The sequence below is a fragment of the Corvus cornix genome, chromosome 27 (assembly GCF_000738735.6).
Source record: "Corvus cornix cornix isolate S_Up_H32 chromosome 27, ASM73873v5, whole genome shotgun sequence".
NCBI classification, from domain to species: Eukaryota; Metazoa; Chordata; class Aves; order Passeriformes; family Corvidae; genus Corvus; species Corvus cornix.
The window spans coordinates 4,506,778-4,518,928 of NC_046355.1; the positions used below are offsets into that span (position 1 = coordinate 4,506,778).

The 12,151-nt window shown below is 61.1% G+C and overlaps 3 protein-coding genes across 7 annotated transcripts; all 3 read left to right on the forward strand.

The window, feature by feature from the left end:
- Positions 1-730: 730 nt before the first annotated feature.
- Positions 731-3,083, forward strand: SLC25A34 (solute carrier family 25 member 34). The gene is given in 6 exon segments (XM_039565871.1): positions 731-1,037; positions 1,040-1,434; positions 1,973-2,038; positions 2,382-2,534; positions 2,626-2,760; positions 2,852-3,083. Coding segments are annotated over 6 exon segments (972 nt in total). The 5' UTR covers positions 731-979; the 3' UTR covers positions 3,017-3,083.
- Positions 3,084-3,177: 94 nt separating this feature from the next.
- TMEM82 (transmembrane protein 82) lies at positions 3,178-6,460 on the forward strand. Its single transcript, XM_039565870.1, is given in 8 exon segments — positions 3,178-3,505; positions 3,589-3,661; positions 3,877-3,916; positions 3,918-4,052; positions 4,796-5,104; positions 5,106-5,205; positions 5,756-5,943; positions 6,056-6,460. Coding segments are annotated over 8 exon segments (990 nt in total). The 5' UTR covers positions 3,178-3,426; the 3' UTR covers positions 6,122-6,460.
- A 560-nt stretch (positions 6,461-7,020) lies between these two features.
- On the forward strand, positions 7,021-11,950 carry FBLIM1 (filamin binding LIM protein 1). 5 transcript variants are annotated; one of them, XM_039565774.1, is made up of 10 exons: positions 7,021-7,444; positions 8,325-8,367; positions 8,501-8,641; positions 9,401-9,618; positions 9,999-10,132; positions 10,224-10,335; positions 10,425-10,594; positions 10,687-10,865; positions 10,962-11,079; positions 11,395-11,950. In XM_039565774.1, the coding sequence occupies exons 4-10, from the start codon at positions 9,426-9,428 to the stop codon at positions 11,506-11,508; spliced, it is 1,020 nt and encodes a 339-aa protein (XP_039421708.1). In that variant the 5' UTR covers positions 7,021-7,444; positions 8,325-8,367; positions 8,501-8,641; positions 9,401-9,425; the 3' UTR covers positions 11,509-11,950. The 5 variants fall into 5 exon arrangements, with proteins under 5 accessions (XP_039421708.1, XP_039421705.1, XP_039421706.1 ...); XM_039565771.1 differs by having other exon boundaries at positions 8,325-8,641; XM_039565772.1 differs by having other exon boundaries at positions 7,021-7,343; positions 8,325-8,641.
- The last annotated feature ends 201 nt before the right edge of the window (positions 11,951-12,151 follow it).

Sequence of the window (12,151 nt, forward strand, 5' to 3'; positions counted from 1 at the left end):
AGGGAGAACGTGCACCTCCCATCTCCTCGCTCAACCGCAGCAGCGTTAACCCGGCGGTGGGACACGTTCGTAGGAATTACCCATCAGGGCACAGAGTCTTGATGCTTTGTCCTTGTTCATCTCTGGAGCCAGGAGTTATTCCCAGTCCCCTGGATCTGGGAGATCCAGTCCAGACAGGAAAGAAACAACCATGGGGTCAGCCCCCAGCGCCACCCACTGTCCTCATAAACCCTCCTTGACTTCTGACATCAAAACGAGGGTGTTCGGGGGATATCGGGACTGGGACAGCCACTGGAATGAGGAAAATATTGGGGCCGAGGCAGCCACTGGCAGCGGACAAGCTTGGAACATGGAGGCTTCACACGTCCTCCCCCTCAGTAACCACCGAAGGGCCGCGGCCATGGAGTAAACCGGGTCCCCGGGGGTCCCTGCGCAGCGCTAAAAATGGGAATCCTCGGCGGGGGCGGGACACCGCCGTCCCCCACCTCTCGCAGCATTTTCCCGCGGGAAGTTCCAATTTCAAAGCACCGGGAGAGGCGGCGAGACCCCCGCAAGCCCCCCCGCCCCGCGGCCACCAGCGCAGCGAGGTGGCCAGTCCTCATCCTCCTCCCCAGGCTGGTCGGGGCGGGGGGGAACGGCGTGTGCCCCCCAAAATTCCTCTCGCTCTCCGTTTCTGTTTCAATTTTATCCCGCCTTTTTTTTTGGCCTGCTTTTCCCTGTTTGCGCCGGGGCAGCACCATCACGTGAGGCCGGGCCCGGCTGGACGCGGCTGCCCGGGGCGCGCCGGTGCCGGGCGGCCGGACACGCACCCCCAGCCCCGACCTTTGCCCCACATCCCTTCCCCAAATTGGGGGCTGGATTGGGGGGGGTTGGTTTGCAGGAGGCGGCGCTCGCTCTCGCCCCCCCCCCCCCGGATTTTTTTCCCTGCGGGTTGTTCGGGAAGGTGGAGCCTGGGGCCGCCCCCGCGGGCAGGTGCCGGATGGCGGCGGGAGCCCTCGGCCCCTGCCCTTCTGACTCCCTGCAGGAATTCCCGTACCCGCCCCCAGACAGCCCCCCGGCCGGGGGGTACCCCCGGCCATCGACCTGGTGCTGGGGGCCACGGCCGGGTGCTTGGCCTGCTTCCTCACCAACCCGCTGGAGGTGGTGAAGACGCGGCTGCAGCTGCAGGGCGAGCTGCAGCCCCCGGGCACGTACCCCCGGCCCTACCGCGGGGTGCTGCGGGCGGCCGTGGCCGTGTGCCGGGCGGACGGGCTGCGGGGGCTGCAGAAGGGGCTGGCGGCCGGGCTGCTCTACCAGGGGCTCATGAACGGTGTCCGCTTCTACTGCTATTCGCACGCCGAGGACGCCGGCTGGACCGGGTATCCCGGCGGGACCGTGGCCGCCGGGGCCGTGGCCGGGGCGGTGGGAGCCATCGTGGGCAGCCCCGCGTACCTGGTGAGTGCTGCTCCGCCCCAAAAGCCGTGGGGTGGGGGTGTGTTTTGGGGACACGCTCCCCTCCCAAAGGTTCGGCATCTTGGCTGCATCCTATAAACACTGTCTTGGTGCATTCCCTCGTCCCCTGCTTTGCGTCACCCCCCCCAAAAATGTGGGGCTGCCCTGTGCATGCATCCCCCTCCTTTCTCCCCCAAATCCCCCTCAGAAAACCAGCAGAGAACTCCCCCATAAGGAAGTTACCCTAAAAGAAATTGCGGGGGTTTCCCCCCACTCCCATTTTAGAGGGTCTCCCCAGTTTTTTGAGGTTGCAGAGCTCCAGCAGTGGGTGTTTGCAGGGTCCCTTTGCCCTGGGTGGGAGGGGTGAAAAAACGGGGTTCAAAGTCTGGAGTTCCCACTTGGCTACTCAGCTGTGTCCCCCACGTCTGTTTGAGGGGCTGAAACTTCCCCTCAAAATCTGCTGAGAAGAAGATGGGGGGACCACAGCCGGTTCCAGCGAGGGCACCGGGGGGTTTTGTCACCTGGCATTGTCCCCCCCAAGGTCAAGACCCACCTCCAAGCCCAGACACTGTCGGCCATGGCCGTGGGCCACCAGCACAACCATGAGGTGAGTGGGGACAGGGCTGGGGTGGGGGCACACAGAGGGTTTGGTGGCACCTTGTCTGTGCACGCTCCGGGACTCAGCAGGGATGATGCTATTTTGGTCAGCAGGAATTTAAAGCTGTTGTTTGGCCGCTTGGCCCTGTAATGATGCTATAAATAACAGAGCGAGAACAGAGGGGGTGTGACAGGCACGTGGGGCTGCGATACCGAATCCAGAGAATGCAGACCCCCTGAGATCTCTCCAAAGCCAATAGTGGCTTCGTGTCACCAGTGACCAACAGGGGTGGGAAATTTTGGCCAGGTGGGATGCACCATTCCCATTTTCCCCAATTTCCTCTCCTCCCCAGAGTATCTCCAGCGCTTTCAGGAGCATCTACCAGCAGCACGGGGTGGTGGGGCTGTGGCGGGGGGTGACAGGCGCCGTGCCCCGCGTGGCCGTGGGCTCGGCCGTGCAGCTCGCCACCTTCGCCTCCGCCAAGGACTGGGTCTGCGAGCGCCAGGTGAGCGGGAAATGTGCCGGATCTGGCCGCCGCCCCGCCCCCCGTGCTCCCCTTTATGGTTGGGAAGAGCTGACGCCGGCGCTTCCCGCAGTGGTTCAGGAAGGGCAGCTGGGCGGCGGTGCTGGCGGGGGGCATGGTGAGCGGTGTGGCCGTGGCTGTCACGATGACACCTTTTGACGTGATCAGCACCCGTCTCTACAACCAGCCGGTGGATGCCGACGGCACGGTAAGGCCACTCCGGACACAGCTCAGGGGACACACGGCTTTTCCCGGGATTGCATCCGGCAGGGGTGCACAGCTGGCTCCTCTCTCCCCAGGGCAAGCTCTACCGGGGTTTTTTGGATTGTATCCTGCAAATTTCCAGCAAAGAGGGGCTGCTGGGCTTGTACAAGGGCATCGGTGCCGTCTACCTTCGCCTCGGCCCCCACACCGTCCTCAGCCTCTTTTTTTGGGACAAGCTCAGGAACATGGTTCAGCACTAGCAGCCCCCAGGGCTGTAGGACAGACTCCTGCCACCACCACCGATGTTAATAAAGAGGTTTTTCTATTTTTGGCGTTGTTTCGGGGTCTTTGGGGTGGTGCAGATGTGGGGGGACAGGACCTGAAATGCTGCAATGCCTTAGGGTGGAGAGGAGAATGGCAGTGCTGGGGTGGGGGGGGAGTTAAAGGTGTTGGTGGTCCCTGAGCCCCTCCATGTGCATCTCATCCCTCTTCTCGTCCTAATTTTCACCTCCACGGGGCAGCTGGAGCTCATCTCCTCCGGCCGGGGCTCCAGCTGCCCTGGCTTGCCGCAATAATGATTTACTAGCCGGGGGGGGGGGCCACTCCCCGCCTCCGCCCCGCGGACCTTGGAGCCGGGGCCTGGCTACTCCGTGGCTTCTCTCCATTGAAAATGTTTTCCCTGGGGTCCTGGCTCCCGGCGTTGCCCGGGCTGGCGTGGGGCTGGGCACTGCTGGATGCACTCCTGCAAGGTGAGATCCCCCGATGGTGGCCCGGGGACAGCCTGAGGACAGCCCAGGGAACACCAGTGACCCACTACTGCCTTTCCCCACAGGGCTGGTGGGTGCCTGTGCCGTCTCGGTGCTCTGCAGCCTCCTGAAGGTTTATCTCTACATCCAGTGCGTGAAGTAAGCACCAGTCCTTCGTCCCCTCGGGGGAGGGAGGTTGGTTTTGGGGATCTGATTTTGGGATCTGCTGTTGGGGGATGGCTCTTGGCACCCAGGGGTGCAGGGCAGGGCCTGCAGCCTCTGCTGCAAAGCACAGAGGGGGATGTCACTAAGGCTGTCGCCCCATTTTGGGTGACATCCCCCCTGGCTCAGCATTCCTCCCCTGCTGTCCCCAGCAATCCGGAGAGGCAGGTGGAGAAGGAGGCGATCGCGGCGGCAGCGGCCGCTGCTGGAGCCGCTGCACGTGCTGGTGCTGACCGGTGTCCTGGCCCTGGTGGGCTCCCGTGTGGCCGCGCTGGTGGTGCTGGAGTTCTCTCTGCGTGCCGTCTCCACCGTCCTCTCCCTCGGCAAGGTGAGGTGGCATGGGGGAAACTGAGGCACAGTGAGGTGTGGTGTGGATGGAGCTGGGAAATCGTGGATTTGTTCAGCACCCACAGGGGATGGAGGGGCTGTGCTGTGGAGGGGGCCGTGTGTCCCTTTGCACCTGAGCCAGGTGTGCCCAAGTGGGCAGGAGGCCGATGGCACCTGGCTGGTCCCAGTATGGGCACCGGCCCAGGGCAGTGCCTGTCCCCGGTGCTGGCACTGCTGGGACACCTCCAGTTCTGGGACCTTTGTGATGAGGACACTGAGGGGCTGCAGCATATCCAGAGATGGGAACAGAGCTGGGGAAGGGGCTGGAGCACCAGGAGCGGCTGAGGGAGCTGGGAAAGGGGCTCAGCCTGGAGAAAGGGAGGCTCAGGGGGGACCTTCTGCCTCTGTACAACTCCCTGACAGGAGTGGAGGTTGGGGTCTGGTCCCAGGGAAAAAGGGACAGGATGAGAGAAAATGGCCTCAAGCTGAACCAGGGGAGGTTTAGATTGGATATTGGGAAAAATCCTTCATGGAAAAGGCACTCAGGCACTGGCACAGACTGCCCAGAGCAGTGCTGGAGGCCTCGTCCTGGGAAGGGTCCAACAGATGCTTGGATGAGGCACCTGGGGACATGTTTAGTGGTGAACGCGGCAGTGCTGGGGGAACGGTTGGACTCGTTGATCTTGGAGGTCTTTTCCAACCTCACCAATTCCGTGATGCCACGACCCCCGTGCTGCTTTGCAGGGCGCCCGCAGCAGCCAGCTCTACCTGCTGTGCCAGTACTCGCTGGGCTGCGGGGTGTCCTGCGGCCTCAGCTTCCTGCTGGAGGGGGCTCCGCACCGGAGCTGGAACCTGGCGCTGGCGGCGGGGCTGGCGGGGCTGCTGGCGCTGCACGCCCGGCGCCTGGCCCGGCACGTCTGTGCCCTGTACGAGCTGCACAGCCGGGCGCGCTACTGCGGCGTCTGCATCCTGCTGCTGGCCGCCGGGCACGGCATCCCGCGCCTGCTGCGCAACGCCCTGGCCCTCACCTTCGCCGTGGCCGACCTGGCCGCCGGTGGAGCTCATCAACCGCGACTTCCTGTCCACGAGCGAGGCCGTGCGCTTCTGGACACCGCTGACCATCTGCTACACCCTGCTGGTCGTCTACATGCAGGGTGCGTGGGGGCTGGCCCCGCTATGGGGGGCTCCGGGGGTACGTGGGGCTGTGTGGGGTCTGTTGGGGGGTGTAATGGGGGGGTATGTGGGGGATGCTGGGGGTGTGTGGGGCCACTGGAGGCCACCTGGGGCTGTATAGGGGGCAGATGGGGGGTACTGGGAGTATGTAGGGGGTACATAGGGTGTCCTTAGGCTGTATAGGTGGTATATATAGTACATGCTGGGGGTGTATAGTGCCCTTATGGGGCATCCTGGGGGTCTGTAGGAAGTATACGGTGCATTCTGGGGATATATGGGGTGTCCTGGGGGTCTGTAGAGGGTGTATGTATATAAATCCTGGGCGTTCATAGAGAGTACTGGGGGTGTATAGAGAGTATGTGGGATGTCCTGGGGGTACCTGGCGTGCCCTGGGACCGTATAGGGGGTCCACGGGATGTACTGGAGGTATAGCGGGTACCATATCACCCCTGGAATGCTTGGTGTCCCCATTGTGGGGCTGGGAAGGTCCCAATGTCCCTGTGGTGGCTCCCCAATGCCGTGTCCTCACAGAGGAGCCCCGGCAGAGCACGGGCAGGGGGCTGGTGTTCCGGACCGTGGTGGTGCGCATGGGCGGCCTCTTCATCCTCCTCCTCACCGTGGGCCGATGGACCGACATCCTGCACGTCTTCGTGTCGTTCCTGGGGGAGCTCTGGTGTCTGCTCTGCTCCGGGGTCCTGCTGGAGTCCTGCTGGAGGCAGGTGAGAGGGGGGGACAGCTCCCTGCCATGACGCTGCGTGAGGGTGAGGGGCTGGCGGCAGCCCCGAGGCCACGGTGGGGACCTTTCTGCTTCTCTCTTTCCATCTCCCACAGGATTTTGCCCATCAGCCTCGCTTGGATAGTTCATCGGGATCCAGATCGGAGCAGACGTCCCGATGAGCCGTGGGGTGTAACCAGACAGCAGAAATTCAGGGTGGCTTCACCGGGCACCCCCAGAATCCCCCCGTTGCAGATCCCCCATGGGGACTAAGGAAAAAAGGCCTCCTGGAAGGCATCCATGGGATGGAGGAGGTCGGGGGGAAGACTCACATGGCCCCTGGTTTTTGGGGGGACCCCATAAGGTTGCAGCACTGCTGGGGTTTGTTCTCTGATCCCAGTGGGACTGCAGGATGCTGATGGGTGTCCCATCCTCGCTGGCTGCAGGGCCACACTGTCACAGCACAGGGCCTCTAGGGGGTTACAAATCTCAGATAATAAAGTTTTTTCCAGCAAAATCTATGGGCGGAGCAAGCTGAGGTCCCGTTGTGCCGAAGAGGCAACTTGGGATGGTGGTGGTACAGCTTTTTGAGGGAGGTGGGTAGAACTCCTCCTTGGGAAGGGAAACTGAGGCAGAGTGGGGTGACCCTCTGGGAAGTACCCCTGTGCCTCAGTTTCCCCCGGCTGCAGCCTGCTGTGCTGTGCCAGGGGGCAACAGGCCCTGTGAAGGTGGGGTGCAGTTTGGGAAGCGGGGGTTCTGGCTGCCTGGGCATGGGCCCCCAATGCGGGGGGGAGCAGGAAGGGGTCTGGGGGCACCAGGGGCTCTATAGGGGTATATGGGGCACCCTGGGGCTCTAGGGGGGCACATGGGTGTCCTGGGGGTACATAGAAGAAATATGGGGCTTTTTGGGGATGGAGCTGTATGGGGGGTAACTGGGGCAGTATTGGGGGGATAGGGCTTACCCTGGGGGTATGTGGGGGCATTAAGGCTGTATCGGGGTACACAGGCACCCCAGGGGTGTATGGGGGGCTCATGGGGCACGCCGGGAGGCTGGGTGCCCTGAGGGGGTGTGGGGCTCTCACCTGGGAGGGGGTAATCCCAGAGCATATAAGGGCACCCGCGGGGCCTAGGTCACCCCGGGGTAGGTGGGGCACCCTGAGGACAGACGGGGCACCCATGGAGCACTTTGGGGTGCATGGGACAGTCGGGATGCACGGGGCACCCTAAGGACACGTGCCCCCCTCTGCCTCCGCCCGGGGCTGTGGGGCAGGCAGGGGGGAGGAGGAAGGGAGGTGGAAGAGGAGGAGGAGGGAGGAAGGGGCGGTGATGCCGGGCGGCTCTGCCTTCCCCGCTGCCCCCGCCGCGCCCGCGGAGAGCACGGAGGGACCCGCACCGGCTCCCCAGGTAGGGGACAGGGACGGGGACGGGGACAGGGTCACCCCCGAAGGGCTGCAGGGCCACCCCCGGGCAGGCGAACCCCCCGGGCAGGGAACCTCTCCCGCAAGGTACGAACCCCCCAGGTAGGGGACCGGGGCCACCTCAGGTAGGGACCACCCCAGGAAGGGGAGAGGGGACACCCCAATATGGGACACGGGACCCCCCACGTGATGGGATAAGGACTGCAGAGCCTTCCTGGGATGAGACAAGGGGACCAAGAGCCACCCCCAAGGAAGGGACGGGGACTCTCCCAGGGAGGGGATGGGGGACTCCCAGGCAGGGGGACACAGTGGGGCCACCGCCCCATAAGAGACAGGGCACTCCCAGGTAGGGGACAGGGAGCTGTGGGGCTGCATGGTGGGACACAGGGGATGGCAGGGGGGCTGCAAGGCCCACCCCCCAGGTGGGGGACAAGAGGACAGTGGCACCACTCGGGGTGGGGGGAGAAGGGACACCAAGCGTTGTGTTCCCCCATCCCATCCCTTTTTCCTTGGGCATCCTCGGGGCACCCTCTGACAGGTCCCCGGGGCAGGGGACAGAGTTGAGGTGCAGCTCTTGAGGGCTGTGTCCCATCCCACTTTTGGGGGGTGTGGGGATACCCCATACATGGCCCTATCCCCATCAATCCCACCTGAGCTCCCATCCCAGGGGATTTTAGGGAAACTGGGGCTGTTCCCTCCCAGTGTGGCCTTGGCCACCCCAAACCAGGATGGAGCTACATGGGGAAGGGGGACCCCCATTAATGCACCCCTCAAGCCTCGACCAGCCCGGTGGCCCCCGGCTGGGGGGGACCCGGGGGTACCGCCACGGGGCCCCGGGGATGCCGTCAGCCCCGGCACAAAGAGGAATGCGATGAGCACATGGTTCTCATTAACCCCGGAGAAATTTTTTTTTTTTCTTTTTTAGGTTGGTTTTTTTAAATGATTATTATTTTCTTTTCCCCCCCAGTTTTCTGCAGCTCTGCTGGGGAGGAGGAAAAGCGGCGGCTCCGGTGGGTGAGGAGTTGGGCGAAGGCCGGTAGCGCCGGAGCCCGTCCGGGGTTTTGCCGGCGGGGAGGGAGGGAAAGAGGGAGCGAAGTGCTCGGGGTTCTTTTTCCTCTTTAATCCCTTCCCTGCTTGAGTCAGAGGCTGAAGTCACCGGCAGGAACATCCCGAAGCTTTTCCCCCACCTCGGGGAGTCTGTCTGCCCCTGAAAGGATGTGCTGACTGCCGTGAGTGGGATTTTGGGGGAGCGGAGCCGCATGAGACTGGGAACTCATCACACAGGTATTTCTCAAGCTGCCGATTCACCTCAGGGATGAATCCTACTTCACCAACACAGCGCCCTGACTAAAGCCTCAGGGCTCCCCCCCTTCAAACCATTCCATTTGGGAAGGCGAAGCTTCGCCCCAGCTGCTTTTCCCATTGGGAAGTTGGATAAACAGCCCTTTTCCTTCCTGAGCAGGGTTTCTCAGGGTAGGGTGCATCCTGCCTGTGCTGCCGGGTGCTGCTCAGGGGATGTGTCGATGTTGGGGACATGGTGATTCACAGCACAGCGCCTCAGTTTACCCACCTGGGGAAATAAAAGGGGGGTTGTGCTGAGCTGGAAATGACTGGCAGGGAATTGGAGTTAGGGAGGGAGGGAATGGGGATGTAGAAACATTCAAAAAAAGGGGTTGCCAAAGCAAAATCCTATTGCAGCTCTGTTTTTTAAAAGGAAAGGTGGGTTATTTCCTGCTGTTCATGGGGAGTTTAATCACAGGTGAGTGGGAGCAATAAGAGGAAATACAGGGGATTCAAACGCTTATGAAAAGGTGGGATTTGGCCACAGAGGTGTGAAAATGGGAGATACCAGCTGCTGCCTCACCAGGAACTCTGTACCCTGTGTCCTCCCAGGCACGAGACCATTTATTGCTGTGACGTGGGACGGGGTTCCTTCTCCCTTTCCGGGAGAAGGGAGGCGGGTTGATGCCGAAGGGCAACACGGCTGCAGGAGCTGCCAGTGCGCCCGGGAGTTTTACTCTCCTTTTTTCTTATTTTCCCTAGAATTAACCCCTGATCCAGCCCTTCCATGGCTTCAGCGATGTTGCCGGGGAAAGCAGAGAAGAGAATCGCTTCGTCCATTTTCATCACCCTCGTGCCACCACGGAGGGACGTGGCCACCAAGGAGAAAACCCAACGGGAGCCACAGCCGGATGGTGCCGAGGTCCCTGGCACCCATCACCCCCACATCCTGCTGTCACCCCCTGCCTTGCCCAATGGAGGTGAGGGGTGTCCATGGGGGGCTGCGAGCAGTGGGGAAGGATGATGGTGGGGCCAAGGAGGTTGTGGGGATACTTTGCTAAAGGATGCGCGTACAGAAGGGGATGTGGGGGTATTTTTGGGGGGGTTATTCCCTAAATCCCTGCACCCATCCCGGGATGGATCTGGCAGCTCCTGGGGAAGGACTGTGTTTGCTCTCCATTGCCGGGTGCTTATCAGTGCTGTTTGTCCCCTCTGGCCATGATGGCGTTTGCTTTTGGGGCAGGTCAGCAAGCGCTGCTGCAAAGCTGTTGGGGCGTTATTGTGACAGGGTGTTATCATGATGGAGTGTTACCGGACATTACTGATCCCCTAAACCCCCCACATCTGTCTGTTGCCACAGAAACCCACCCAGTGGCCTCTGTACCTTCATCCCCACCGGTCCTCACCCTCTCTGAAGTGCCCCAGCCCTTGTCTGCGGAGGCGCTGGGTCTGGCACTGGAGCAACTGGACATTGCAGCACCTGCCACCCTCCAGGTGAGGATAACAGGGTGAAGACCCCCAGTGCCTCAGTTTCCCCACCTGCAAGGGCATAAGTAACATGGCTTTGCCCTTCCCCACTTGCCAGGCCCCTTCCACCTGCCCTGCTGAATTGAAGCCGCCCACATTTTGCCAGGAGCAAGCAGGCAAGCAGCAGTGGCAGGATGCAAATGGGTACCCAGAGAGGGACAGCTCCAGAGGTAAGGGGAGACCCAGCTGTGCACAGGCTCATCCCCACTTGGGGAAACTGAGGCACGCAGCTCCGAACCACTCTCCCTGCTTCTTGCAGACATCTGTGCCTTCTGCCACAAAGTGCTGGGGCCCCAGGAGCCGACGGTGGAGGCGATGCGGAAGCAGTACCACCCTGACTGCTTCACCTGCCGCACGTGCCACCGGCTCCTGGCCGGGCAGCGCTACTTCCAGAGAGATGGGTGCCCCATGTGTGACACCTGCTTCCAGGTACCCATCCTCCTTCAGGGAAAACCAGCACCCTTGGAACATCCCTTGGGGCATGGGCTGGTGTCTCATGGCATGTGTTCCCTGAATTCCAGGCCACGCTGGAGAAATGTGCGAAGTGCCAGGGGCTGATCACGGAGCATATCATCCGTGCCCTGGGCAAGGGCTACCATCCCAGCTGCTTCTCCTGCGCTGCGTGCAGCCGGGCCATCGGCACCGAGAGCTTTGCTGTGGATGAGCAGGGTGACGTGTACTGCGTGCCCGACTTCTACAGGTGGGCAGTGGGGGAGTGTCTCACACACTGGGAGTTGGATTTGGCTTGTCCCCGTCACCCGGCAAGGCTCACGCTGCTTCCGCTTGCTCCCATCAGGAAATACGCTGCGGTGTGCAGCGCCTGCGAGCGCCCCATTGTCCCCCACGAGGACGAGGACACCTACAAGATCGAGTGCCTGGGACGCAGCTTCCACGAGAGCTGCTACCGCTGTGAGGTATGGCCCCGGGGGTTGGGGAGGGCCCCCAAAGCCTAGGAGGTGGCACTGAGCCTTGGCTGAGCACAGACACGCAGGATGGCAGCACCCACGGTTGTTTTTTAGCCCCCGGTTTATCTTACCAGTAATGGGGAGAGGGAAAATAAATAAATTGGGTGGTGGTGATGATGATGTGTTTGGAGAGCTTCAGCTTTGCACACTTTTGATGTAATCTGTCACTTTTTCGGAGTGCTGGTGGGTTTTGCAGGGAAAGTAGGATGTAACACAACACAGGGACCGCTAAAATGTGGCTTCCTTTCTCCCTCTTGCCCTCAGAGCTGCAGGATGCCCTTGTCGCCAGAGCTGACAGAGAATGGGTGCTACCCCCTGGACGACCACCTCCTCTGCAAGTCCTGCCACGTCCGCTGGCGCAACGAGTCATCCTGCTGAGACCCTGCAGCTCATCAATCTCCCTCTTCCAGTGCCAGACACCAAAAACGGGGTGTTCCCACTGGGATACGCCCTGTGGCTGATCCTGGGTGCTTGCTGCACCTCCAAATTACTGCAGAACTGGGTTTTCATCACCAAAATGTCCCCAGGACCCTGACCCGGTGGGCTGGCGGGGTGGAGAATTGTGGATATGTCCCGGCACAGCTCTGCACTCATCATGAACATAAAATGCCCTGACAGAGCAGCAATGGCAGAGGAGTGAAGGTTTTAATCTGTATTTCTTCTTTTAAACTCCATTTTCAAGGCCAGTTTGGTTTTCTTGGGTGGTGGTTCTTTCTTCTTGAGCTTCCTTGGGGTTTCACTGAAGTGTTTCTCTCTGTGGAGAGCGGGCACTGATTTAGTTACTCAAAGTTAAATAAAACCCCAAGTTTAAAAACTCTCATTCCTTTCATCCACCCTGCATTCCAAACCTATCAAATCCAAGTTTAAAAATAAGGAAAAAAAGCTGGTTTTGGATTTTCTAGGCGTGGCAAGAGTCGGTTCACTCAGGTCCATAACAGTTGATTTTGGAGTGTAGCGATTTGGCAGATGCTGCTGTCACCTGGGGGAGAGGTGAGTTGGTTTTTAGGGTGGATTTGGGATT

Excerpts from the sequence above, each read along its gene's own strand:
- FBLIM1 (XM_039565770.1), top strand. The coding sequence starts at position 9,426 with ATGGCTTCAGCGATGTTGCCGGGGAAAGCAGAGAAGAGAATCGCTTCG. Across the intron at positions 10,336-10,424 it reads AGAGAGGGACAGCTCCAGAG|ACATCTGTGCCTTCTGCCAC; the intron begins GTAAGGGGAGAC and ends TGCTTCTTGCAG. Across the intron at positions 10,595-10,686 it reads TGTGTGACACCTGCTTCCAG|GCCACGCTGGAGAAATGTGC; the intron begins GTACCCATCCTC and ends CCTGAATTCCAG.